The sequence below is a fragment of the Myotis yumanensis genome, unplaced genomic scaffold (assembly GCF_028538775.1).
Source record: "Myotis yumanensis isolate MYYU_CA2020_CCGP unplaced genomic scaffold, mMyoYum1.0.hap1 SCAF_11, whole genome shotgun sequence".
NCBI classification, from domain to species: Eukaryota; Metazoa; Chordata; class Mammalia; order Chiroptera; family Vespertilionidae; genus Myotis; species Myotis yumanensis.
Window position 1 is genome coordinate 734,192 of NW_027223762.1, and position 27,000 is coordinate 761,191.

The 27,000-nt window shown below is 62.9% G+C and overlaps 1 protein-coding gene across 5 annotated transcripts in view; it reads right to left on the reverse strand.

Annotated features, from left to right (window-relative positions):
• Window positions 1-17,274: 17,274 nt before the first annotated feature.
• The window catches only part of EIPR1 (EARP complex and GARP complex interacting protein 1), a 61,587-nt gene continuing 51,861 nt past the window's right edge, over window positions 17,275-27,000 (reverse strand). For 4 of the 5 annotated variants that reach the window (XM_070428626.1, XM_070428625.1, XM_070428629.1 and 1 more), the window contains 5 exons: window positions 24,444-24,543; window positions 21,406-21,542; window positions 19,378-19,545; window positions 18,204-18,371; window positions 17,275-17,731 (listed from right to left, as the gene is read on the reverse strand). In XM_070428626.1, coding sequence (XP_070284727.1) covers window positions 17,557-17,731; window positions 18,204-18,371; window positions 19,378-19,545; window positions 21,406-21,542; window positions 24,444-24,543 — 748 coding nt within the window. In that variant the 3' untranslated portion in view covers window positions 17,275-17,556. The remainder of the gene's footprint in view (window positions 17,732-18,203; window positions 18,372-19,377; window positions 19,546-21,405; window positions 21,543-24,443; window positions 24,544-27,000) is intronic. The other variant, XM_070428627.1, reaches the window with a different exon arrangement.

Sequence of the window (27,000 nt, forward strand, 5' to 3'; positions counted from 1 at the left end):
CGTTAAAAGGGCCGTTAAAAGCAACCATCAATTACAAGCTGCGTCTGGATCTCAGAAACACTTGCAGGTGAAAAATGCACGTGAGGATCGAGAACTGTGGCGTTTTCATGCAAAGGTCATCCTCAATTAGTCCTCTTAATGGACTCGAGCGAGCGTGCGCGGGGAGTGAGGTCCCCCGCAGGCACGGCAGGGCCCCTGGGGACGCGTGGGCTCGCGGTGAGCCAGGAGGGAGGGAGACAGAGGGACACGGGAGCACTTCAGTGACTGTGACTGTCCCTTAAAGCTGTCAGACGCATCTCTAGGCCCGGCCGGCGTGGCTCAGTGGTTGAGCATAGACCTAGGAACAAGGAGGTCACAGTTTGATTCCCCGTCAGGGCACAGGCCCGGGTTGTGGGCTCGATCCCCAGTGTGGGGTGTGCAGGAGGCAGCTGATCCATGATTCTCTCTCATCATTGATGTTTCTCTCTCTCCCTCTCCCTTCCTCTCTGAAATCAATAAAAATATATTTTAAAATAACAATAAACAAATGAATCATCCTATAGAATAAAAGGCTAATATGCAATTGTCCCCATGGGTGGGAGTTCAACCTGCCGGGAGTTAGACGTGCGCTGACCACCAGGGGGCGGCACAGAACGTGGCAGGCATCGGCCCGTGGTGCTGGCAGCGGGCAGCAGTGGAGACACTGCTGGCTCTGATGGGCCCTGATGGGATGGGGGAGCAGGTGAGCGGGGCGGCGCCAGGCCAAGACGGGTGCAAGCGGGGGCCCTGAGCACCCTGCTGGTCGCCCCGGATCGGCTCTGATCGCCGGCCAGGCCTAGGAACCCGACCGGTGCAGGAATTTTCGTGCCCTGAGCCTCTACTCGTCCAATAAAATCTATCCTGTGTCCCTCAGGAAGCAAGTCGTGTGCGGGGGAGCCTCCCGCCTGCAGCCAGGACCCCCAAACCCTGCAGGCACTCAGACACCAGGACTGAGGGCGAGGACCTGCCCACGGCCGCCGAGCAGCCATGAGCGGACTGAAGTCTCGGCGCCCGGCTCCTAATTCCCGCCTCGCACGCCGTCCGGCACCCCAGCCCGGCGAGGAGGGCTTGGCTCACGTTGGGCTTCGGCCGAGGGCAGTTCCTGCTGACGACCCACGTGGGCGGCGAGCACCCGCCTCCAGCCTGTCCCGGTTCCGGACCCAGAGGCGACCAGGCGGCCTCTGCTCCCACCGAGAGGGTTTCTGGGTCAGGGCGGGAGAAGCGGCTCCGGCTGCTGAGCATCCAGATGGCGCCCGCTCAGGCGCCAGCGCTGCTATTTTAAACGCGGGGAACGTTCTTGGCAAAGATGCCGTCAGTCCCATTGGCAGGCGGAGCGACGTCGCCCGCGGTGTCAAACTCCTCTCGACGTTAACGTTATTATTTCTATTAGGAGGCGGACAAGGCAGGGAAGGTCACGACGTTTCCGCTGCCGCAGCCTCCACGCCGCCCGGGGCCAGCCCAGCGGGGCCTCGTCACCCCGCTCGGCCGATGAGAGACGTGGTGGGGCCACACTTTAAAAATCAGAGGGTTAGCCCTGGCCGGTGTGGCTCAGTGGGTAGAGCGTCGGCCTGTGGACTGAAGGGGTCCCGGGTTCGACTCCGGCCAAGGGCACAGGCCCAGGTTGCAGGCTCGGTCCCCATGGGGGGCGTGCAAGAGGCAGCCGATCCATGATTCTCTCTCGTTGATGTTTCTATCTCTCTCTCCCTCTCCCTTCCTCTCTGAAATCAATAAAGAAATATATTTTTTAAAGTATTTAAAAACAGAAGATCAGAAGTGAGCTTTTAGGCTGGAGAAAAGCTTTAATATATAATATCCACATAGCACTCATCTTTGCACCAATAAAGATGCAGCTGGGCCTGCAGCTCGGTCCGATGGCTGGATGAGAGGGGGCGAGGGGGGGGCGGGGGGGGAGGAAGAGGGGAGCACAGGGATGAGGAGACAGCTGAGCAGAACAAGAAGAGCACCAAAGCGAATCGTTTAAAACCGCCTCTCGCCTGCCCTGAGCTGAATGGCAGGTGCCGCAGGCCCCTCGACCGCCCCAAGCCCCAGGGGCGGCTGCTGGAGCTGAGGGAGCAGGAGCAGCGGAGGCTGCTGCCGGGCCCAGGCTGCCGGTTCCCCTCCCTGGTCTGAGGCCCCAGCCGTGGGGGGGGGGGGGGGGGGGGGGGGGCGGCGGGGGGGGGGGGCGTGTGCAGCTCAGATCAGCCCGGGAGGCGGGCAGCACGGCTCCCACCCGGCGCCCGGCCGACGTGATTGGCCCAAACACGTTCCACATCCAACGAGCCGCCCTGACACGGGCTGATTTATGACCCGCCGCCTGACAACAGGCCCGCGGCCGTGCCGGGCGGTCATTTCTCAAGCTCCCTGCACACGCGTGCCTCCCCTTCCTCCAGCGCGTGAGCCGCAGCCCGGCCGGAATGCTAAGAGGCTCCTGGCGGGGGTTTAAGAGCTGAATGAAGAGTCTAATCGAGGGCAGCCAGGAGCTGCCATGCCGCCCGCAGGTAGACACCGGGATAAAGGCGGCAGCGCTAGCCGGGCCGGGGACCCCGCCAGACGGCAGGAGGCGCCTGAAGCCCACAGGGCACCTGCCAGGCACCTGCCCAGGGTGGGGGTGCCCCCCACACGCCTGACCTCACGGAACAACACGGCGGTCACGGCCGCAGCCCCTCCGACTTGTGTTGGCGGTAAAGCCACCCGAGTGGACGCAGCTAACTCAGAGCAGAGGTCAGCGTGACGCGAGCGCAAGTCTCCGGTCAGCGGGGAATCGGGAGCGTGAGGCACAGAAGACAAACAGCTCCTGCGACGCGGTGTGGCGCTCACGGGTGCCCCGAGGCGGGAGAGTCCGGGAAGCCCCCGCAATGGTCCCTCCCAGGCGGCTCTGCGCCAGCCCAGCCCGAGGGGCAGGGAAACCGCCCGATCCAGACGGATCCTGCCCCCCACGGGGGTCCCGTGGCCGCCTGCAGGGCCTGCTCCGTCGGTAGGGCCTCAGGTGCCCGCAGTTCAGTGGGGACCTCGGGCCACTCTGGTCACACACGGAGGGGCCCGCCCGACGGGGACTCGAAGGGCCTGGCGAGGGGCAAGCCCGTGCGAACGCTGGTGACGGGCGAGACAACGGCCCCCGAGGACCTGCTCATGGCCGCACCCCGTCTCCCCCGACGGGGGCCTCTCCATGGCATCTGCTGCCGCTTGTTGTGGGCACAGACCGTGCCTGTGCCCCTCTGAGTGGCAGCCCCTCCACAGGAGACGGACCTGCTGAGGGGTGGGCACGGCCACCGCAGCACAGCCCGGAGCCGGCCGCGCCCCAGCAGGAGACAGGGCTGCGGCTGCTCGGCCTCCTGTCACTTGTGTTTTTTCTTAATTTCGAGAGGGAGGGAGAAAGAGGGAGAGAGAGGGAGAGAAACATCCATGATGAAAGAGAATCAGGGATCGGCCTCCTGCACGCCCCCAGCGGGGAATGAACCCGCAACCCAGGCCTGGGGCCTGACCGGGAACTGAACCGGTGCCTGGGACGATGCTCACCCACTGAGCCACACCAGCCAGGGCTACTTGGGCATTTTAAATAAGTCCCACCCTCCCAGCTTTGGGATAAGAGTTAAAAAAAAAAGAAAAAATGAGAGAGGAAGAATATTCCAGAAAGGCCTTCGTAAATCCCTTGTCATTTAAATAGGACCCAGAGGGGCCCCCACCCCGCGTTCTCTGCAGGGCCAGGCGGCCTCATTCACCTGAGAGGCAGGACCCGAGGGGCAGGGACGACTCCGGACGCCAGGGCTCGGTGCAGCCCGCCCGGCCCCTCAGCCGGGAGGCACGCTCGGCCGGCTCGCCCGCACCCAGAGCTGCCCACGCGGCCTGTCCGTCTCCATGGCGAGCGGACAGTGAGGAGTAGCGAGTGCTGAAGTGCTGAGATGCTAACGGGGGGGGGGGGGGGGGGGGGGGGGGGGCGGGCAGCGGCGGACACCCCACCAGGAGCAAGCGGTTTGCAGGAAGCAGACGTCGCCAATGCCCAGCGAGACCAGGGAACCCGCCTCCACGTCGCAGGAGCAGGTGCGATGAGACACGCGAGAGCAAACGCAGCGGCCTCACTAATGGTTATTAAAGGCGGGAGCCTGGCCCGCAGCTGCCCTTCAGGAGAGCGAGACACAGCGTCCCTCCCCCCCGTAGTGCAATGAAAGGTATAAATATATTTTACTGCTATCAGGGAGGGAGGGAGAGGGAGAGAGAGAAACATCAGTGATGAGAGACAGAAACATCACGGGTCGGCTGTCCCCTGCACGCCCCACACTGGGGATGGAGCCACAACCCAGGCCTGTGCCCTGACCGGGAATCCAACCAGGGACCTCCTGGTTCATAGGTCGACGCTAAACACTGAGCCACGCCGGCCGGGCTGCACCACAATTTTCAAAGAGACATTTAATCTACAAACAGCTTTACTTGGGCCCAACCGGGAGACGATGATGGCCCAGATGGGGATGGGGGCTGTGGCCGTGAGAAAATTGATGAATCCAACAGGTAAAAGGACAGAATGATCTAGTGACCGACCATTCACCCGCGGTGCAAAGCCTCCAGGTCGGAAGGCCTCGCTGTGAGTGTGAGAAGCTCTCCATCACCAAGCGTTCTCTCTGAGCCTCGGTTCGCGTCTCTTTAAATCAGGAGAAGGCACTTCCATTTATCACCACCAGGCAAACAAGGCAAAGCAGCTCCCTGCGGACTCGTCTTTAACGCAGCCTCTTCTCTGTCCTCCGGGCAGATCTGTTCTCACGAAGCCGCTGGACACCCGGCCCCTGGGCTGCACACGGATCATAAGTGGGGCACGAGAGGCCGTGGCCCCGTGGATACTCGGCCCGTGTGGCGTTCACGTCGTCCTCTGAAGCGAGTACCGTGTAACTGACCAAAACACACAGGGAGCCCGGGCCGGTGTGGCTCCGTGGACAGAGTGTCGGCTTATGGACCCAAGGGTCCCGGGTTCGGTTCCGGTCAAGGGCACGTACCTCGGACGCAGGCTCCTCCCCAGCCCAGGCCCGGTCGGGCTCACGCAGGAGGCAACCAATCCATGTGTTTCTCTCACATCGATGTTTCTCTCTGTCTTTCCCTCTCTCTCCCACTCTCTCTACAAATCAATGGAAAAATATCCTCGGGGAGGATTAACCAAAAAGCCACCCGCATGCCAGAGGCACGCGAGGCGGAGCTGAGCTGGGCAGGGAGAAACCTGGAACGAGAAGGTCTTATTCGGACACAAGGCAGCGCCAGGCGAGGGAGAAGCCGCAGTCGGGACACCAGGATCTCAGTCCGCACTCGGCCCCCCACCCTCACCCGGGAAATGGACCCCTCAGCCCAGGTCTGGAACCCCCGGCGGGTGCCTGGCAGCCCCGGGCAGCGGGGGTAGTCTGTGCGGAGCAGCTGCCGCCAGGCGCTCGGGCGCACTCGGGACACGCACAGCAGGTGCTCGGGGAAAAGAGGCGTGAAATCCGGGCTGCATCGCGTCACCCTCCATTTCACCGCCCAGACGGCGCTCCCGCCCGAAGCAAAGCGGGGACATAATCCAGCAAAATTGGATTCCTGAGCCTCGCAGACACTCTGGATTCCAACGGCAGCCGTGAAATCGCAGCTCCCGGAGCGTGCGTGACCAGTTCCCGGGAGGGCCTGCCTGATGGGGCTCCCGGTTAGGACGGAGCCGCCAACGCGGCGCCAGCGACACCAGGGTCCTGGGGACAGCGTCACCTCCTACACCTCGAACCGCTTGTCTGGGTCCCACGGTCTCAACAAGCACAAGGAGGCTCCTACCATCTCCCCCGCAAGCTCCTCTCAGCACGGACGCCAAGCAAGGTCGTGGGGGGGGCCATGAGGGGTCCCAGAGGGAGGGCTGGGGTGTGTGGCTCCAGGGGTCCTCTGTGCCCCATGAGGACTGTGGGCCCGGAGAGAGGAGGGGGTCACCCATCACCTCCAGCAAAGCCTCCCTGGGGTCCCAGGCCCTCGGGAAAGCCGGGCTCTATGGGCTCCACACCCCAGTCCTGCCCCCCCATATGCACATGTGTGCACACACTCACTCGCTCACACTCACCCACACACATGCCCTCTCACACTCACACTCACACTGGCCACTCCTTGAAGCCATTCGTGCCAGACACCCCTCCCCTTCCCCATCCAGGCAGCAAGTGTTGAAACAGCCCCTTTCTGGAGGCAAGGCCTCCCCTTCCCTGCTGCCCCCTCCCCTCCCTTCCTCTCCCCTGCTGCCCCCTCCCCTGCTGCTCCCTCCCCTGCTGCCCCCTCCCCTGCTGCCCCCTCCCCTCCCTTCCTCTCCCCTGCTGCCCCCTCCCTGCTGCCCCCTCCCTGCTGCTCCCTCCCCTGCTTCTCCCTCCCCTGCTGCCCCCTCCCTGCTGCTCCCTCCCCTGCTTCTCCCTCCCCTGCTGCCCCCTCCCTGCTGAGCGGGTGAGTGGCCATCAGCCCATCACAAAGCCTGTAGGAAGCAGGGACCCAGTCATGTCCTCACCCTCCACCCCCAGGACTGCCCTGCCATCTCCCTCCAGAGGTTGACAGCACTTTCCTAAGAGGGTCAGCACCCCAATCCGCTTCCTGTGCTGATGAAACAAAGGCGGGGGGGGGGGGGGGTGGCTGTGGAGCTGCTCTCCTCCTCAGCGTGGGCAGTGACAGGGGACCTCCCGGGGCGGTCCCCAGTGGATTTGGCGGTGGGATCTTCTGTTGTGCGGTATCTCTTGGCACAGTGTTCTCTGGAACGTTCTAGAGAACGCGGTCTCTGTGCGGTGGATTCTTTAGGGCACGCCCACCGTGTGGGACCCGCAGTGTTTTCACAGGTCTGAGAGCCACTCACCTCTGGAGCGTGAGCCTGAGACCGCCGTCCAACGGTCCTTAAAAGGCTGAGTGGCGGCCCAAACCGCTGAGGGAGGGGAGGGAGCTCTCTTCCAGAAATGCTCTAGTCCCCGGACTAGGTGGGGTGGCTCTGGCCAGGGTGGCAGGGGTGTGCCTGGTGTGAAATCGCCCGCGAGGCTTGCAGATTAGGGAGGACTTCCTTTGCTCCTGACAGGCCAGCAGCCACACCGACACAGTGTGGAGAGCAGCTACAGCGTTTGGACAGGTTCAAGCCTCGGACTGATGAGGCGAAGCCCCCCCAGCATGATTATAGCCAAGGCTGTGGTTGCAAGGTTGACCCTGTGGTCAACCCTGTGTCCCAGGTGGCTGCGGGATGCAGGATGCAGGAGGTGCAGCAAGTGCTGCCAAAACAAAGCTTGATCGAGTTCTCAGGTGCCTGTAATTAAGTCGATCTGAAACTCGCGAGCACGTTGTAAGCGTCCTGACCACGCCCTTGTTTTGTGTTGTGTGCTCGGACCATAAAATAGACTCGGCTCACGGCTGTCACTGTCCGCATCCGGGCGCAGTGACCCACCAGGCCCCACTGTGTTCTCTTGTCCGTTTTCTTTCATCCTTCACCGCCCTCCTCAGCTTCACCCCTGGCCATGCTGCACGCGGGTCAGCACAGAGGAGGTATCCCGAAGTCTGAGCGTCCGTCTGTCCAATGTGACCTTGACGTGACCTCCAGCCCATGGAAGCCTCTCCAGGATCTGAGACAAACCGGCTGAACAGAACTCGTCACTTGTGCCGCGTTATCCCCGAGAAGATGCCCGAGGACGCGCCCATCGCCAGACCCAGCGCTCTCCCCAAGGCCGTGGCGCCGTGTTCCTCTGACCCGTTCCCAGTGCCGGCTTTCTCCCCACGTCACTCCCGCTCCTCCCGCCCGGAGGTCTTTCCTCTGCGACTCCAAGACCATCCGCACTCAGAACCTCCTGTGATAAACGTGACGAAACGGGCCACACGCCACCCAGACCGGCTCCGGAGCCTGCGTGGCGGCCGCGCAAACCCAGGCCCTGGAGTCGCCTCACAGATGGTCTGGGATGGAACTTTCTACCTGAAAGCAGGTCCGAGGCTGGAATCTTCCCTGACAACGGTCAGTCTTTGCCTTCACTGAGCCTGACTATTGTCTGTCGCATCTCAGCCCACACGCCTTGGGACTGTCAGCGAGACCTTTCTCCGGCCTCAGGCCTCCGTCTGTCCCTGGGCTTTTCCAGAAACAGGAGTGAAACCGGGAGCTGAGAGCCCCACCTCTGACTGTTACGCGGCCCCATTTCCGGCCTCTGGGCCCCCCTCCCCAACGAGGGATTTCACAGCCGACCCCCGCCGCCCCTGCTGGCAGACCCCCTTTAACCTGGCTCCCGGGGGAGAAGGAAGTGTCTCTAAGTGACGCTCCCGTGGGCCCCACGCCTGTTCTGCCCTTGTTCCCAGTGGAACCCCACTTCCTCTCACGGCTTGTGCCTGCACCCCTCCGCTCAGGCCCACCTGCCGCTCTGCTGTCCAGTAACAGGCTAAGCACACATCCTGCTTCTATGACACGGTCAAGCCGAGGCCTCCACGCCCAGCTCCGTGGTGCATGCCCGTCGGCCGTGGACACCGTGGCCCCAGTACCGTCTCAATGGCGCTGAGCTGTGGGGGCACCGCCTGGACCTGGTTAATGACCACGGGACACGCGGCCGATACAGGCCACGGCGGGCAGTTCACTGCTGCCGGTCCCTTAGTCATGCCTCCGGCTCCCGGCACCTGACGCTCCCGGCACCTGGCGGCGCCAAAACGGGGATTGACGGTCAGTTTCCTGTCGGAGGGCGAGGTGCCAGCGGAGACCCACAAGAACGACAAGGAACAGCCTCCCCGCTCCTCTCCGCAGCCCTTCCCTTCCTGCCGGAGCGGGGCTGGGGGTCTCATCACCCCGCCTGACTCTGAGCGACTTTCTCCCCAACACAACGCCCCGGGGGACCCCGCAGGGCTGCTGTCCGGCCCCCAGGCCGGCGTCCTCGGAGCAGGGGGTGCGAGCAGCCGGCCCCGCTAGGGTAGGTCGGACAAACAGTAGCAGCAACGAGGTTCCCCTGAACCCCACCCGGCAGGTACCCCCGCCGCCGCGGGTCACCCCCACCCCCACCCCGGCGGGTCACCCCCACCCCCGCCCCGGCGGGTCACCCAGCCTCTGCACGCTGGGGGCCGACCACCCCCTTCACGAAAACAGACGCTGGAGGAGCAGGCCTCACGGCCTTCCAACCGGGCAAGGGCAGGGGCCTCACCGGCCCAGGTCGCCGGGCAGGGCCGGGGTGGGGAGCACTCGGCACCCCAGGCCTCGCCCTCCGGGGAGACATCGGCTCCCAGCGCCGCGTGCACCCACCGGAGCCGCGTAGCTCGCGAGTACACAGGCCCGGCTCCTGGGGACCTCAGCGCCCACACCGCCCCCGGGATCCTCACGGCCCCCGCGCACGCCCCCCCCGGCGTGTCCGCATCCTACCCTCTCCACGCTCCTCCGTGCACCCCGGCCACGCGGTCTCCAGTGCCAAGGGCTCCGCAGGTCGCGTCCCATCCCTGTGCCGCAGGGATCTGCCGACTCTTCCCACAGGTGAGCCTCCTGCTCGGCCACGCGGTTTCTTCTCCAACAGGTTTTACTATGGAAACGTGATGGGCCCTGGCCCGTGTGGTTCAGTGGATAGAGCGCCGGCCTGCAGACCCAAGGGTCCCGGTTCGATTCCGGCCCAGGGCACGGACCTCGGTGGCAGGCTCCTCCCTGGTCGGTGCGTGCAGGAGGCAGCCAGTCCATGGGTTTCTCTCACATGGATGTTTGTCTCTGTCCCTCTCCCTTCCACTCTCCCTGAAAGTCACCGCGAAATATCCTCGGGGGCGGGGGGGGAGGGTTACAAAAAAGGGTGCTGGGGTGGCCACGGGCCCGAGGAGGAGCTGCCCACAGGCGGGCGCCCTGCAGCTGACAAGGACCCAGGTGCCCACTCCCCTCCCGCCCCTGGGGCACCAGCGCCCAACTCCACGCCAAATACGGGCAACCTGGAGGGAAGCCACGGGCGAGGCCAGCAGCTGGGAGCGTGCAGTGGGCGGGGGGGGGGGGGGTGCAGGCGGGCAGGGTCGCTCCTGCCCGAGGGCGCGATGCCTGCTCAGGGGGCGCAGACCCTCCCAGGAAAGGGCGGCACTTCCTCGAGCAGCAGCGAGCAGCCACCACACGCAGGCACATCGGCGGTGCTCGAGTTTGTCCTTTCGTGGTGGTTTCTAGTCCCACCCACTCATGCCAACCCCACTGTCGCACACTCGTCAGAACCTCCGTCACGTGGGAGCCTGGGCAACCACGAGAAAGAAACCACGGGAGGAAAGGTTTTCTGCGTTCTCCCTGAATCCATGGAGATCCTGCTTCCCGGCGATTGTCGAGTTTGGCTCAAATAAACGCACAAAAATTCTTCACAGGTGTGAATGTTTCTGACGTTAACACCTTACTAGTGAGGTGCCCCCCTCTCTCCCCCGCCCCCCAGAACTAAGACGGGATCAGGCTGCGTTTCTCTCAAATCTCGGCCCCGGGCCCCTCCTTCCTGCGTGGAGACGCAGGCTTTGCCCCGCTCCCTGTGTTTTTGCGTCGCATTAAATTAACGGGCTGGATGCCGAGCCAAAAATCAATAGCAGCCCGAAACCCTTGAAATATTCATGTGCGAGTGTCCCCGGGGGGCGCGGGGAGCCGGACTGGACGCCTGCCAGGGAGTTTGAAGGTGTGCTGCCCCCGCCTGGGTTTTCCTCTCCCTCTTGCTTCCCGAGGTCCCACGGGTTGGCCGCGCTCACTAATTCCCGCTGCAGATGAGGCTGGGGAGTCGCAAGCGATTCATTACAAACAGGGTGATGGTGATGATGTTGATGGTGGTGGTGATGTTGATGGTGGTGGTGATGGTGATGATGGTGATGGTAATGATGGTGGTGGTGGTGGTGGTGATGTTGATGGTGGTGGTAGTGATGGTGATGGTAATGATGGTGGTGGTGATGGTGGTGATGGTGATGGTAATGATGGTGGTGGTGATGGTGGTGGTGGTGGTGGTGGTAATGGTAATGGTGGTGGTGGTAATGGTGGTGATGATGGTGATGGTAATGATGGGGTGGTGATGATGGTGATGGTAATGATGGGGTGGTGATGATGGTGAAGGTGGTGGTGGTGATGGTGGTGGTAATGATGGTGGTGATGGTGGTGGTGGTGGTGGTGGTGGTGATGGTGGTGGTAATGATGGTGGTGGTAGTGGTGGTGATGTTGGTGGTGGTAGTGATGGTGATGGTAATGATGGTGGTGGTGATGGTGGTGGTAATGGTGGTGGTGGTAATGGTGGTGATGATGGTGATGGTAATGATGGGGTGGTGATGATGGTGAAGGTGGTGGTGGTGATGGTGGTGGTAATGATGGTGGTGATGGTGGTGGTGGTGGTGGTAGTGGTGGTGATGTTGGTGATGGTGATGATGATGGTAATGATGGGGTGGTGGTGATGGTGATGGTGATGATGGTGATGGTGGTGGTGATGGTGGTAATGGTGGTGATGATGGTGATGGTAATCATGGTGATGGTAATGGTGGTGGTGGTGGTGGTAGTGGTGATGGTAATGGTGGTGATGATGGTGATGGTAGTGGTGGTGGTGGTGGTGATGATGGTGGTGGTGGTGATGGTGGTGATGGTGATGATGATGGTGGTGGTGATGGTGATGATGGTGGTGGTGGTGATGGTGATGATGGTGATGGTAATGATGGGGTGGTGGTGGTGATGGTGGTGGTGATGGTGGTGGTGGTGATGGTGATGGTAATGATGGTGATGGTAATGATGGTGATGGTGGTGGTGGTGGTGGTGGTGGTGGTGGTGATGGTGGTGGTAATGGTGGTGGTGATGATGGTGGTGGTGGTGATGGTGATGGTAATGGTGGTGGTGATGATGGTGATGGTGATGGTAATGGTGGTGGTGGTGGTGGTGATGGTGGTGGTGGTGATGGTGATGATGGTGGCTCACGGCACCCATCTTTCATCCGATGAAGGAGACACTGGAAGTCAATACGCTCCCTCAGCGGAGGAGCTCACCCGCAACCCCAGCTTGGAGAGGCGGCTGGCAGAACGCGGAATGCCGGGCGTTCCAGCTCCAAACACGGTGGGTTAGTCAGTGGTGGTCATACAGACTCAAAGCATCTGAGATGGAAATAGAAATCGTATTGCCCGTGATCACAAACAACAGGACGGTGATGAGCACTTCACCGTCGCTTTCCCTGAACACAGAACGGGCTGGGTTCCTGCCTCGGCAAACAGGTCTCACTCGGAAGAACTTCACATTCTGACAGCCTCCATTGTTGGTTTCTGTGGAGTTTAGGGTGGCGACTAGCATGTAGGTGGTGACGTCCACGCGTGCGGAAACCTGGCCTCAGAGGGGAGTGACACCTGTCGCCTCACGCCTTCGCGCCGATGACGCTCCACGTGGCCCAGATCCCCCGGCCTTTCCCGCAGGGTCCGGGTTCGGGGTGAACATTCTCCTGCGGGTGTTTTCCGTGCTCTCTTCCTTTACTTCCATGGAACCTGCACATGTCACCAACCGGGTTGTTTATCAGGTACAACGTGTGAAGCACGGGACCACGTTCTGAGGAAGTCTCAGGTGAGGCGGGAAGAGAAACAAAAAGGCGACTTCGGGGGAGCGATGGGGGTGTTTTACTCACTGAAGGTCACATCGACCTTTCTAACGTTGAGCATCATTTACTTTTATCACAAAATAAATATACTCGAGTGCCCTCAGGCCCAGCCGCCGGGGCTGGCCCCGCCCGCACTCAGGATGTTCGCCCAAATACTCCTGAGAAGGGAAGGTCCGCGGCAGCCGCTTCGGCATGAACATAAGTCCCTTCCCGCCGGTGACCTCGCTCCTTCCTGAAGCAGCTACGGGGCACGGATGTCATGTGTTTAAGCTGATAAACATAATTACTATCAACATCCAATTGATCCTTGATTACAATCAATTATATTTCTGAAACAATCAAGCATCCGACAATTAAAAATAATTGATTCATTAGCCACCCCTTACTTGACAATTACACAAATGCATTATTTATGTAATTAGGCGCATTTACAGTTCATTATTCCACGTTTCATGCTATTGTCACAAAGCTACTAAAACTGAGCGGCTTCCTTTCTAATCTTCCTTCGGCTGAGACCGAGGTCAGTGCTCAGTGGGCTCAGAGGGGCTCGGTGCGCTCAGTGGGGCTCGGTGCGCTCAGTGGGGCTGGGTGCGCTCAGAGGGGCTGGGTGCGCTCAGTGGCCATGCTGGGTGCGCTCAGAGGGGCTGGGTGCGCTCAGTGGGGCTCGGTGCGCTCGGTGGCCGTGCTAGGTGCGGAGTGACCTGCAGCGGTGCAGTCACCTTATCAATCCAAAGCCTGGGAAGCAGGTGGGCTCCAATGAGTCACAGACTAATTCACCTCTGACCTTTGCAGAGGAAGGTGGGAGGGCCGGGTTAGCTGGGACCCGATCATGTGTTTCGCCAGGTAAGCAGAACGATGATGTCATCGAACAAAAGCCTGCGTCTGAGGAGGGGTGAGCGACGGAAAGGAACAAGGAGCCAGGTGCCCCTGTGTGGCAGCCCGGCCCTCACAGCCCCGGGAGGGGGGACCCCCGCCCCCCTGGAAGCAACACCAGGCGGAGAACATGAGATGAGGTGTCAGGGGCACCGAGGGCCACTGGCCACCAAAGGCCCAAGGGCCACGTGTGGGGAGCTGGACGCAACCCCAGCTGGACCTGGTCTGCAGCCAGGACCCCCCCCCCCCCTGCCCCGGCTGAGGCAGCTCCAAAATATTTTTTCCATTTGTGAATTTATCCATTTGGGATGTCCTAAAGAGGTTTAATAAATCACATGCATGTATATGTTAATGAAGGTTTGTTACAAAAATAAAATTTTACGAAATCGGAAAAGAGCCCTTCACTCCGGAACTCATCGCACACATGAGCCGTCCACTCCGCTGTGGCCTCCCTGGACCTGGGTCTCTGGGCAGGGCCTTCAAGGTCACCTTTGAGGAGCTGAGGGGCTGGGAGACAGGCAGGTGGACGAGAACCACACTGCCCTCCAGGAGAGGCTCAGAGCCACGGAGCGAACAGACGCAGGCGAGGTGCCCACGCGCCGGGGCCGGCATGGTTTCCTGTCGCCACTAACCAGTGACCTCACACGAGGGGCCCACACCGGGGAGTGTGAGCGGGGGCTGTGGGTCAGAACCCCGCGGCGGGCCCGCTGGGCAGCCCTGGACAGGCCTCTTGGGAGAAGCACAGGACGCCGTGTGTGGGGGTCACGCTGTGGGTGCAGGTGCAGGGAGGGCACACCTGGCCAGCCCGCCTCTCACACGCCTGAGGGCGGCGGGTGCCCGGCCCCTGCGGCTGGGATGGACCCTGCACGGCGCCCGCACCCCCAGCGCACGCAGCCCCGCGAAGGAGGCAGCTGAGAAGTGCAAGGGCTTAGTGGGGGGCCTGGTCTACCTGTTTACATCAATACGCGTTTTCACCCCAAATAACTGACTCCCTGTGATCACTGCTGTCACCGAACATTGTAGGATTTACCTTCTCAAGTGCTGATCTCGGGGCGATGTGTCCTCTACGGGACACGGGTCAGAAGTGGGGAGAAGTGGGGAGCAGCGTGTTCGAGGCCGTCCGTGTCTCACTGGGACTTGAACTTCATCCCAAGAGGAGACCAAAGGTCTAATTTAAGGCCTTGAGGTTACAACGAATAACTCCCTTCCCAGGGCGCGCGCACACACACACTTTCATACACACCCACTCAATCATTCATGCACATCGACACTCACATGCACACACTCATCACACACACTCACATGCACACGTTCACACATTCACCCATTCCAACAGTCACATGCATCCACATATACACAGTCTCACACACACACACACACACACACACACACACACACACACCCTGCTGTGAGAGGCTGGGTGGGCGCCCGTCACCGCTGCCCCTGGCTGCCCGCACCCGGGTTGGTCCCGGCCACTCCTCCTGCTCACTCCTCAGACCTGGGCCACTGTCAGGATCTCCCGCCGAGACCCCATCAGCAGGTCCCTGGGTTCCTCACACCCCCTCCCAGAGCCGCCCTGGCTGTCAGGTGACAGTCCCCCCTCTTCCCGCCCCCTCCCCAACATAAAAAGAAAGCAAAGAGAAAGGCCCAGGAAGCTGGTCATGGAACCCACATGTCATAGGACCATTAGGCTCTGACGACCATGGGAGCTCTGCAGGTCCCACCCCTCCTCCCGGAGTCTCCTCCTTCCTGCTCCTGCCGTCTCGGGAAATCACCTTCCATAAGAGACAACAGTAGAGCCCACGCACCCCCCCCCCCCCAACCCCTGCCCCGTGCGGGAGGGAAAGGGTGCCGCCTGGCTCCCTCCTGGGGACGTGCGGAGGGTGGAGGCCGCCCCAGCAGGCCCTGCCCATCTGCTTTCAGTCTCCTGGGACAGGTCGGAGCTGTGAGACGCGGATGTAGGACCACGTGTCCCACACACACACCCACGGGCAGCGTCGCCGGAGCCAACGCAGACGGACGCATCGTGCCGGTACAAGGAAGACGGAACGGTTCCTGGCATCCCCTGAACCGACTCAGCTTCATTAAACCTCCTAACGGCCTGTCTTGGGCTTCTCACCAGCCCATCGTCCTCGGGTGTCAAACTGCCTGGCCCCAGGCCACGCTGTCCCGGATTCACACCCGCGTTCCCACCCGGCGCTGGATGAAGCCTTCCCTCCATCTCCCCTTCGCAGACCCGGGAGCTGCTGCCACCCTGGCCCCTGTCGCTGGCTAAATGGACGGACACACGGATGGACAGATGGGTGGCAGGGGACTGAAGGAGAGGGAAGCGCATGCAGACATCGCTCCGTTTTCTCTACGTCGGGCTCTTCTCAGAGGACCGTGACGGCAGCATTTCCAGGTCCGACAGGGACCCCGACGACAACCAGGAAGGGCCCCCTACTCCGCGCACTGGGTCACTGGGAGGGAAACATCTCGGGCCCACGGAGGGAGCGTGCCAGACAGAGTGACCGTCTCCACCGCACAGGCGGGTCTCACGAGAACATTGTGACGCCACTTCCCAATGGCAGTGCCTCCGACGTGGCCCTCACCCGCCGCGGCAAAGGAGCAGGGAAACGCGGTCCCCACCTCAGGCACCTCTCGGGTGGGATGGGGTGGGATGGGGACGGACGGACAAAGGGACAGGCGGAGGCAGTCTTGCCCGGACGGCAGGGGGCGGGGACGAGTGCTCCCCGTTAGCAGACCTCGGCCTGCCCACGGCCAGCCCAGTGTCCGTCACGCGTGCCTAACTGACCGTAACTGGCCGTCGCTGCAGTGCAGACGGGGCGTGAGGTCAGCGGATCTCACTCCGTAATCTCCACTTTGCTCTGCAGATTCAGGTCGATGTGGCTGCTTCCAGGGCAGCAAATTAGAATTCTTTCTCTTGTAACAAGAAAAAAGCCACTATTCACACACGAAGGAGAAGTTAGGATCCTGTCTTCCTTAGAGCAGGGAGGACCAGGGGAGGGGTCCATGCAGGAGGATGACTTTCGGGACGTGGGGCGCTGGGTTTGTGGTTGTCATTTTAAAGGGAGTTAGGAGGCCTTGTGGCCGCGGGGACGGCGATGGGCGAGCTCGGCTGACGGAAGCCCAGAGCGCTCGCCCGGCCGCCCTGCAGGCCCGGTTTCAGGGAGTCAGGAAGTAGATGGACGGACGTAAGACCGGCGTTTTACTGAACCTAATGCATCTGCTTCTTCTGAGCCTCGGCCATCACCAACGTCCATTACCGAGCCCCCACGCTCTGCAGGTGTGAGCGGGTCAGGGTGGAATGCCGACAGGAGGGCTGCATTCTGGTGCCATTAGTCCCACAGGCGTTGGGGCTGTCTTCCTGGGTTGCTTAGATGGGTCTCGTCTCTGAAGTCCCTCTCCATCTCCCACACCCCCTTCCTCTCCGATTTCCTGAAATCCTGCAGAATCCACGCGGCCTGGACCCTCCCGGGAGGAGCGCAGAGACTGCGGGCTGTCGCGTTTCTCCCAGCAACCTGGACGGGTCTCACTGTCCCTCTCACCTGTGCTCCTGCACTGGGCCCACAGACCCCTCGCGCCTCCCTGGGGGTCAGGGACACACCCCAGCTTGCAGCTCACCTGCCTGACACCCCTCACTGTGCCCCTCCACTTTCACGGTGCCTCACTGGCCTCCCTGCCACCCCGGTCTGGTCTCAGGCCGCCGAGTGTCAGCAGGAGCGGGAGTAACGGCTGTGAATGGAGCCCGTGGACACCAGGGCCAAGTCCGCAGTGGGCTCGGGCCCCCCCGCGGCACAGCCGGCACACGGAGGCAGCAGGCGCCAGACCCGCGGGCAGCGATCCGAGAGAACCAGCCAGGAGCCCGCCCGCGAGATGGCCTCGTGTGTTTATTTCATTTTTAATCTCAAGAGAAAGACGAGTTAACATCACGGAAACGAAGGTTATTTTTGAAGTGAAAGAAGCCCCACCGTCCCTGAAGGAGAGACGGGGCAGAGAGACGGGGCGGCAGGCAGGCCCGGGTCTGGAAGCCGAGGTCTCGGCTCAGCGAGGGGACTGGGTGCCCGGAGGGCCGTGCCGTGGCGCCCTCGCTGTTACAGACGCTGCGTCCGGCGCGGGTCCCCAGGGCGGGGTCTGCGGCCTGACCCGGACGTCAGAGCAGAATGTGGTACTTCAGCGCCCGGGGGACCCTGTTGATCACGAGCCGCCCGTCGTAACTCAGGGACGCAAAGAGCCAGGGGTCGGCGGAGGACCAGTCCACGGCGTACACGCTGTCCTCGTGCTCCTCGTACGTGGCGATGACGCCGTCCTGCGGGGGCTCCTGACTCCTGGGGGGAACAGAGACACGTCTGAGCGAGCCAAGGCCCCAGCTTCTCACCTGCGTGGGGACCGCGGGAGCACGTGGAGCCCACGTTAGCCCGACAGCGCCTGTCCCTGCGGCCTGGACGGTAGGCGCTGGTGTGATCAGCGAGGGGCCCCTGGTTCGGGGGGGGTAACGGAACCGTCCCCAGGGGATGGAAAGACGCCGTCAAAATGAGGAGACACTGCCTGTGAGGTTGAGCAGAGGGACCTGGGGCGGGCCAGCGCAGCGCGGTCCTGGCCGGGCGGGTGGTGCCCGTTCGGGGGCTCCTCCCTTTACGCTCTCCTTCCTGGGAAGCCTGCCCAGATGGCACGGAGCGCCATGTGTGTGAGCCCCCGACCCGGGCTAACTACCCCGGCCGCAGCAGGGCTCCCCAGCCACGTGCCGGAGGCCGCAGCCTGGCCCGGCCCGGCGGTGCCGGTCGGAAAGGCAGCTCCTACTTGTCCTCCGGGCGGCGCTCCTCCTGGTCGCTCAGGTCGTCGTCGTCCACCAGGTGGCCGAAGGGCTCGGAGGAGATGGACACCATGTTGGAGAGGATGACCCTGCTGTCGCTGCTGCCCGTGAGGACCAGCTGGTCGTGCGAGTGGTTATAGCGGACGTTCCACACCCTGGGGACAGGGAGACGGCGCTCACAGGGCTGGGACCCCTGGACAGGGAGCAGGGGTCGCCAGCACCCACCCCGAGCTGCCCGGGCTGACGCTGGGCAGTGTCCCCCGGTGGGCAGGCTTAGCGTGTTTCTCTGAAACCGCCTCATCTCGACTCCCAGCAGCAGAGACGGGGCAGTGGCGGCACGAGCCTCCGCGGGGGAGGCTGGCTGCCAGAGCTGCAGACAGAAGCCGCGCCCTGGGCACCCCGAGCAGCAACCTAGAGGGTGAGCGCGGGGCCTGGGGCACACGCCCAGGGAGCACAGAGGGCTGAGCGCCCGCCGCCCGCACACATGCCCACCGTAGGGCCGGCGCTTCTGCCCGCACAGCGGTGATCACCGGACCTGGTAAAACTGTGCAGAGCACCTGGGCTTTTACGTTTCCAGCTGCAGGACAATAGCTTCTGGTAAGTAATTCCAAGAACTCGGGGAGACCACAGCGAGCCCCCTCGGCGACACGGGCCAGCCTGGGTGAGGCCCCCGACAGCACTGGGCTCTCACTATTCCACACACTCCCACTGTGCACACATGTGCATGCATGCACACACGTGCACAAGCGTGCACACACACACTTTAACAAAAACCGCTCCTCCTACGCACGGTGCTGCAGCTGATTTCACCTACTCGGCCGGAGCTCCGTGGCCCACATTCCCACTGCGTTTCCGAGGCAGGACGCTGGGCGCGGGGTGCAGTGCCCGCAGCCGTGCCCTGTCCAGGGCACTGACCCGCCTGGCCCCGCAGCCAGCACGTGAGCACCTGAGCACACTCCTCTCTGCCGTCTGAGCCAGCGCCTCCCTCCTTCCCCGAGCTCCCACCTCAGACCCTCCGCCCGGAATGAGTGTTTCTTTAGGAAACAAACCGGTCTGACTGGCTGACTCACAGCAGCACACGCTGAGCTGTGTGCCTCTCCGAGTGGCGAGGCCGTCGGCACAACACACTACACCCCCCCCACCCCCGCACGCGGGCCCTACCAGTGCGAGTGCTCCTCCAGGCTCCGCACGGGCTCCGTGACGTTGCGCGTGTCCCAGAACTTGACCTTGCAGTCGTCCCCGCAGGTCGCCAGGTAGTACTGCTTGTTGGGGTTGAAGTCCAGGTCCCGCACCAGCTGCCCGTGGGCGTTCTCCATGCAGTAGATCTGCCTGAGCGGGAGACGCTCGAGCGTGAGGCGGGGGGGCCTGGCGCCAGACCCGCGGCACCCAGCGCCCAGGCCCCGGGCACCCAGCGGGGCTCCCGCTCCAGGAGGCCAGGGAGCCGGCGCCCACCTCAGCGCCCCCACCACGGTGACGCGGCTGCGGCCTCTCCAGCAGCCCCTGGGGAAGGGAGGCTGGTCTGGCTGTCAGATGTGACAGGTCCCTGGGGAACAAGAGGGGCAGAGGGCCTGCGTCTGCCATGGAGGACACGGGGGACGTGTCTGGGAAGCATGAGGGGAGAAGGACAGAACGGAGGACGCAGAGCACTGCTGGCACCGGGAGAGTCGGGGAAGGGGAGCGAGGGAAGAGCTGCCGCAGACGGGAGGCAGCGCTGGCTGTGGCCGGGTGCTGTCACCAGGGTTGGGGTCGACTCACACCACGCGGGGCCGACACCGCAAGCACCTTCGCCAGGTCCCTGCAGCCCACCCGCCCTGCACCCGGCAGCCAAGGACAGAGACGTGCAAATGTCACACGCCTGGCGCCGCCCTAGGCTGCTCTTCACAGGGTCTGAAACCACTGTCCCATCCAGCCCTGCCTGTGCGTCCTTCCTGCCCACACTGCCCGCTCCACTCTCGGCCGCAGCTGTGACCTGTCCCACCATCAGGCCCATCACCCGTGGCCTCCGGGGGGCGGCGAAAACCACGCAGCTGCCGACCACCAGGGCACCACGTATCTGTGCTCCAGGGCAGCCCTCAGTCCCTGTCACCTTGTCCTCCGGTGGATCCCCGGCCCTGAGCCACGTTTAAGTCTGGAGCCGTGTTTATATCCTGCGCCCTCCCCAGGTGCCAATATGTTTTCCTAAAATACCATGTCCTACGCCCGAGCAAGGCTCTTCCCGTGAGAGAGGGGTCGTAGGAAATAGGACCTGGGACTGGGGGGTCCGTCGCGCTGCGGGGGAACCGGGCTCAGGACAAAGCACAGCACAGTGGACAGCAAGCACCGAAAGCGCCGGCGCGACAGAAGCTGGAGCATCTGCAGAGAGCGACACGAGCAGAGCCCTCAGCCACACAGGGATCCGAAGAGCCGACCTGCGGAGGCGGGAGCTGCAGGGTGACACCCCCAAACCACAGCCGCCAGGTCTGCGTGGGGTCTGCCCATCGCTCCACAAGCCTCCTGCCTCCAGACACTGCAGCTCTGCACCCCTTTTCAGAACGGGGGCAGTGTGGGACCTGGGGGGGGGTCAGGACACCGACCCTGTGGACAGAGGGCATCCACCTCCTTGCCGGGTCTGCAGGGGCCTCGGGACTCAGCTTGAAGCCGTGCCCGGAAGGCAAGCCCAGTCACTCGGTGACACCGTCCTCACAGCTCAGTGATAAACGACGTGTGCTGAGGGGACAGGCTGCATCTCACAGAGGCTGGCAGGGCTCGTTGCCATGACAACAGACAAGGCTCCATCGCTCGCTGGCCTATCGGACCCCACCTGGAACAGAAACCGCTCCTCCCTGTGCCCCAGCACTGCAGGCTGCACCTCACGAGGGAGACGACAATCTGTCACCGACAGCACAGAGATGGTGACAACTAACCCGCCACCAGGGGCCTGACTGTCCCTCGTGGTCCCCACCCCCGGGGACAGGAGCGGGCGGTGCCCCAGGAGCCCATCTCCATCTCATCAACAGCCAGGGCTGAGGGGCCCCCGCGGAGCCCTGAACAGCCAGCGGAGCCCCCGCGGCCGCGGCCACGACACACCAGCCACGATGGGAGGAGACAAAACGCGACGCAGACAGACAAGCCACGTGCCCCACACCCATCTGCTCCGGGCGGCCTCGTGGGGGAAGGGGTGGCAGGCGAGGCACCGGGCGTGTCACTGACCTCATGCTTCGCGTGTCCCAGCCTCGGACGGCGGTGTCGTTGGCCGTGGCCACCTGGGTGCAGTTGTGATGTGGGCTCCAGCGTCCCGAGGTGAACCTCAGCTGCCCCTTGCCTTCCAGCGACGCCGAGCTGGCCAGCTGCGAGGGAAGGAGAGAAGGAAGTGCACCCGCAGGACAGAGCCGGCATCACTGAGACCGTCGGGAGGGCGGCTGGGTTTCCGCCCTGAGCATGTGTGAGCCTTAACTGAGGAGAACTGTAAGCCCAGCACAGCAAAAACAGACAGCGCATTAATAACCGCCAGGAACAGGCTGCAAGGGTGTGATGAGAGATCTGCTCCCACGTGAAAGGACAACAGGAAATAAGAAACGTCTGGCTGCGCCCAAAGGCAGAGAGCAAGTGGGTCCACAGGGCCCCCTCCAGGCAGAGGACACAGCCGGGCCTCATCACGTGTCTGAGTCGCCCCCCCCCACCCCATCCCACGTCTGTCACACGGAGGTGAATACACTGACCTGCTCCTCAGACACCCACCTCCCGGAAGGGAGGGGCCCGGCTGGAGTCTGGGGAAGGGCTCGCTCCTCATCTCACTTCCGCCCGCCCACCAGGGATTTTGTGCCCAAACCCATCACACTGGCCACATCACTCTTCCCATCGGGGTTGAGTGCCTGTCCACTCAGTGACTGCTGAAGGCGGGGAGAGCGTGTGGCCAGCGTCTCTGCCACCTGTCCCCCCGGCACACAGCCCTGTCACTCCATCACTTGGACACAGGCCTCGCATAGGAGCACGCTGAGAGGGGACCCAGGGCAGGCCGCAGACCCAGACAGAGGCCGAAGGAGGCCGACGCTGTCGCCAGGGCTGTGTGTATCCTGTGACTCCCGGGTCACAGCCCCTCCTAGTGGTCATCGGGGGCTCATAGCTCAGTGCAGGGCAAGCGTCCAGACGGGAGACAGACAGGCCTGCGACACCCCAAGGAGTGAGGGGCAGTGCAGGGGACTGGACTAGAAACGGGGAGACCGCGTCTCTTCTCTAGGGCAGTGGCGACACGTTCGGACAGGGCGTCGGGACGTCGGGACGTCGGGATGACTCCTTCACTCTGTGACCGCTCAGTGGCCGCCCGCCTATACCCACTGCCCGCCCAGCAGAGCCTGGCCTCTCCTGTGAGCCTATCCAAGCTCCCCTCCCGCTCGCACTCAGCACCCCAGGCAGACCCCCTGGGCTCCTGCTGAGGGTGGCCCAGCCTCCAGCCACGTGTCCAGCACAGCTCCTGGCCAGGCCCGGCCGGCGTCAGCTGCAGGTGACAGGCTCCTGAACCCCAGCCCCCCCACCCCCGGGGTATGGTTTCAACTGGGAACCGTCTAAAAGCACTAGTGCCCTTGACACCCACTCTCCTCCCTCAAAGAGGCGTTCCTGCAGGTGCTGTGGCTCAGTGGTCAGCTTTGACCTATGAACCAGGAAGTCACAGTTCGATTCCCGGTCAGGGCACATGCCCTTCCTCTCTGAAATCAATGAAAACACTTTTCTAAAAAGGCGTCCTGCCTCAGGTCCTAGCACCGAGCAGGCGACCCACTGGGTTCCTCTGCGGGAGCTCCAGGTGGGTGTGTGGCCGGGAGGGCGCCGAGGCTCGCGGCACCTTGTGCCTTCGGCTCTGCCGCTCTCCGCACCCTGAAAGGAGCTATTTATCTCCAGAGCCAGTGAAGGCTGCTGGAGCCCAGAGATGAATGAGCACAGGTCACAATGGGGGGGCACCCCCTCTGCCTTCACCGGGGCCGGGACCCCGCGGACCCGCCCCCAGGCCTCCCCTGGGCTCTCGCTAATGATTATAAATGGCAGGGAACCTCCCGTTTAATTGCAAAGGGTAATGATGCAGCCAGCCTGAGATGAGACTCACCACGCAGGGCAAGATCCTCCAACAATAAAAAAATGGAGGAGCTGGGTGTGAAGACGCGGATCGATCGGGGGCTCAGTATTAAATGCCACGGCCCAGGGTCACAAAGTGAGGCTGACAGAGTGCTGACGCTGACAAAAGAGGGGCCGAGAGGACTAAATTGGTCTCTGCAGAAAATAAGTTACAGGTTAATCGCCCACCGCAGAGCGCTCTGCGAGGATGGGGCCTGGAGCTGTGTGCAGTGGGGCCACAGGCCGCGGCAGGACTGGGGGCCTGAGCCCTAAAGCGTGCGACTCCGCCACTGGCCTCTGGGCTCCTCCTGCCGGGGGGCTCCTCTCAGGGGCTGCACCCACCGCCCCACGCCTTCCACTGGAGACCCTCCCCGCCCGCCCGTCTCCCAGGCTACAGGCCCCGGACCTCCCGTCCCCCAGGCTACAGGCCCCGGACCTCCCATCCCCCAGTCTACAGGCCCCGGGCTTCCCGTCCCCCAATCTACAGGCCCCGGGCTTCCCATCCCCCAGTCTACAGGCCCCGGACCTCCCGTCCCCCAGGCTACAGGCCCCGGACCTCCCTTCTCGAGTCTGCAGGTCCTGAGATACCTCCTGAGACACGGTGAGGCCTGGGGGCCCCACACCCACGTGCACGGGAACAGCCCACGTGTCTAATGACCCAGCCCTGAGCTCTGTGCATGACGGAGGGAGAGGAGGTGAGCTGAAGGGCCTGGGTCTCGTCCAGCGTCATTTCCACACTCGGGGGACTGGGGAAGGGCTGCCTGCACCATGTCGTCAGCACCTGAGAGGTGACCTAGCCCAGCCCTAGGGACAGGCTCCCGAAACAGAGGGGATGCGGTGGGCATCTCCATGCCTCGCGTGCACAGATGTGACGAAGGGGCAGTTTGTCCATTCTCGGGGTCCATGTCCATCTGTGCTCGGCCCGAGGCCCAACACCGAGCTGCTTTCACCTGACAGAGGCAATCGCTCAATACTCTGATCAATAACTCAATTCGTTCACTAACCACTTCATCATTAATGTAAAATCCTAAAGACATGAATCGAGAAGTATATCTAAGTTTAGTCAAATCTCTCTCTAAAAATCAATAAACTTTAAAAAATCACGTTAAGAAATTAAAAGCGGGAAACGGCGTTTGTTAACCTACCAGGGCCCGGCTGGAGCTTGCCTGCAGGTCCCACAGCAGAAGGTGGTTGTCCGCCAGGGAGATGACTCGCGTCCCGTCGCCCGTGGGCTCCCACACGACGCTGAGGGGGAGGACACGCGTGAGCACAGAGGACCCCGAACCCAGCCCGCCTCCTGCCTGCGCCAGACAGGCCGCGGCCCAGCCCTTGTGGGCGGGCGGATCGGGAACACAAGCGGCTCAGGGCGGCACCCCAATCTCCGCGCTGGGGGCGGACACGTGTCCTCCCCATCCACCTGCTGTGAGGACGCGGGACTCTGGGGGATGAGGTGAGAGGAGGTGGTGAGGTGGGGCCCTCAATGGGATGGGTGTCCGAGTAAGGACTGACCCCGAGCAGACAGTCCTGGCCCCACCCTGCCACGGCAGACCCTCCCAGAGAGGCCAGCACCCCACGCAGCCTGCCACCCAGCCCTCACGGGCCTCACAGGCCCCAGGCCCCGCCCAGAGCAGGCCCCAGCAGAGGCGAGACACCCCTCTACCCCTGGTGGGGTGGTTATGTCCGCCCCTGAGCAACACCTGACACTCTAGGGCAGTGGTCGGCAAACCACGGCTCGCGAGCCACATGCGGCTCTTTGGCCCCTTGAGTGTGGCTCTTCCACAAAATACCACGTGCGGGCGCGCACGTACAGTGCGATTGAAACTTTGTGGCCCATGCGCAGAAGTCAGTATTTTGTGGAAGAGCCGCACTCAAGGGGCCAAAGAGCCGCATGTGGCTCTCGAGCAGCAGTTTGCCGACCACTGCGCTAGGGCACTAGGAGCACACGCTGGCCCGGTCTGTTCCAGGTCCCCCAGAGCCAGGTGCACACGCACACGCGGCCCAGCACCTCTCGGGCTGGCCTGGGAGTTGCAGTCAATGCCAGGTGCCCGTGACGACTCGTTCCCATCCCTCACCGCCCTTTGCCCGGGAGAGGCCGACAGGCACATGTGCATAAGCACCGACTCCACGCCCAGCCACGCTCCTCCGGAGACCAGAGCCAGCAGCTGCGGGTGCCACCGGAAGCAGCCAGCCCCCCAGCGAGCTTCCCCAGACATCGGCCAGCACACCTCCCCGGCTCAACGAAGCGGCACCTCGGCCTCGTCTGGTCCCAGGATGGGGGGGGGGGGGGTTTCCTTCAGGAAACTGCTCACTGGTCCTCCCTTTCTCCTCATCCAGCTCTTCTCCCTGCCTCCGTGGGGCCAGGGAGAGATTTCTCTCCGAGAAGCTTATGTTTCTCAGGAAAACTATCAGAGGAAACAAGCAAATGCATTTCCAGTGGCTGTAGAAGGAACGCTTTACGTCTAAAAAGGAAAATTATATAATAATTTAAAAAAGCAGAAGCAGCCTGAGGATACAGGCGAGAGCACTGCGCTGCTTTAGACATCGTGTGGCGCCGAGTTCCTAGAGGGGGTTTAAGAAACGCCGCCCAGTGTCTCCTGGGGGCGTCCGTGGCCACGCTGTCACCTAAGTGCTCCGCGGCGACGCCTGCGAGACGCACTGGAGAACGGGGAAGCGAGGTTCCTGCAGCGGCGCAGGCGCAGAGGCCCCGGCCACTCGGACTGGACCCTGCGTGTCGCGGGCCAGCCTCGCTGTGGTCTGAGACCAGCTGCCCAGGACGAGGCTGAGTGCGGGAGAGGCCACAGTCCCCTCTCCTGCTTGTGTCCCTGTGCTGAGTCTCACACTCACACACACACACACACACACACACACGCCTGCGCACGGATACCGGGTAAGGGAGCTGACACCTTCATGAGGAACTTGCTGTGAGGACCTCGGCGCCAGCTGCACCAAAGCTCCCACGTTCACTTCCTGCCTGAAGGGAGGCCTCGAGGGCCACCTCGATGAAGCCAGTGACCGTCCCGCGGTGCACAGCCACGAAGAAGGTGATGGGGGTCCCGCGCATCCAGCCCTCTGAACATGGCGGCAACCTGCAGACCTCCCGTTCCCACGGCGCCAGGAGCACCCGCGGAGCCGGGCGGGCGTGGTCGCACCGGGGAAGCTCCCGGCAGCTGTGGCACAGGCACCTGTAGGGACAGAACCAGGTCTTGCCCCTGCTGCGCGGCTGACAGGCGGCCTGAGATCGGCCACTGGATGACGTCGCTGCTGAAGTCCGACCCCCCACCTGCACGAGCTTACGGCTCCCTCCCCGTAACCCCGCCCCGTTTGATGAAGGCACCAGGGTTTCCGATCAGCCGCTCAGGAGGGCGGGAGAGGGAGAGAGACAGAGGCATCAACGATGAGAGAGGACCTGGATCGGCTGCCTCCTGCACGCCCCACGCTGGGGATCGAGCCCACAACCCTGTCATGTGCTCTGACCGGGAATCGGCCCGTGACCTCCTGGTTCCTAGGTCGACCCCCACCCCGAGCCAGGCCGGCCGGGCTCCAGGTTTCTTCTTTTCGGAGGGGGCTCCGCCCAGGGAACGGCGGTGCCTGCGGCTCGGCAGGAATAAGCACTGACACTGACCACGGGACGGGAAGGGGCCGTTGGCTGGGTGAGGGGTAGGCCTGCAGGACCTGCGAACCCAAGCCTCCCTCTGGTGGCCG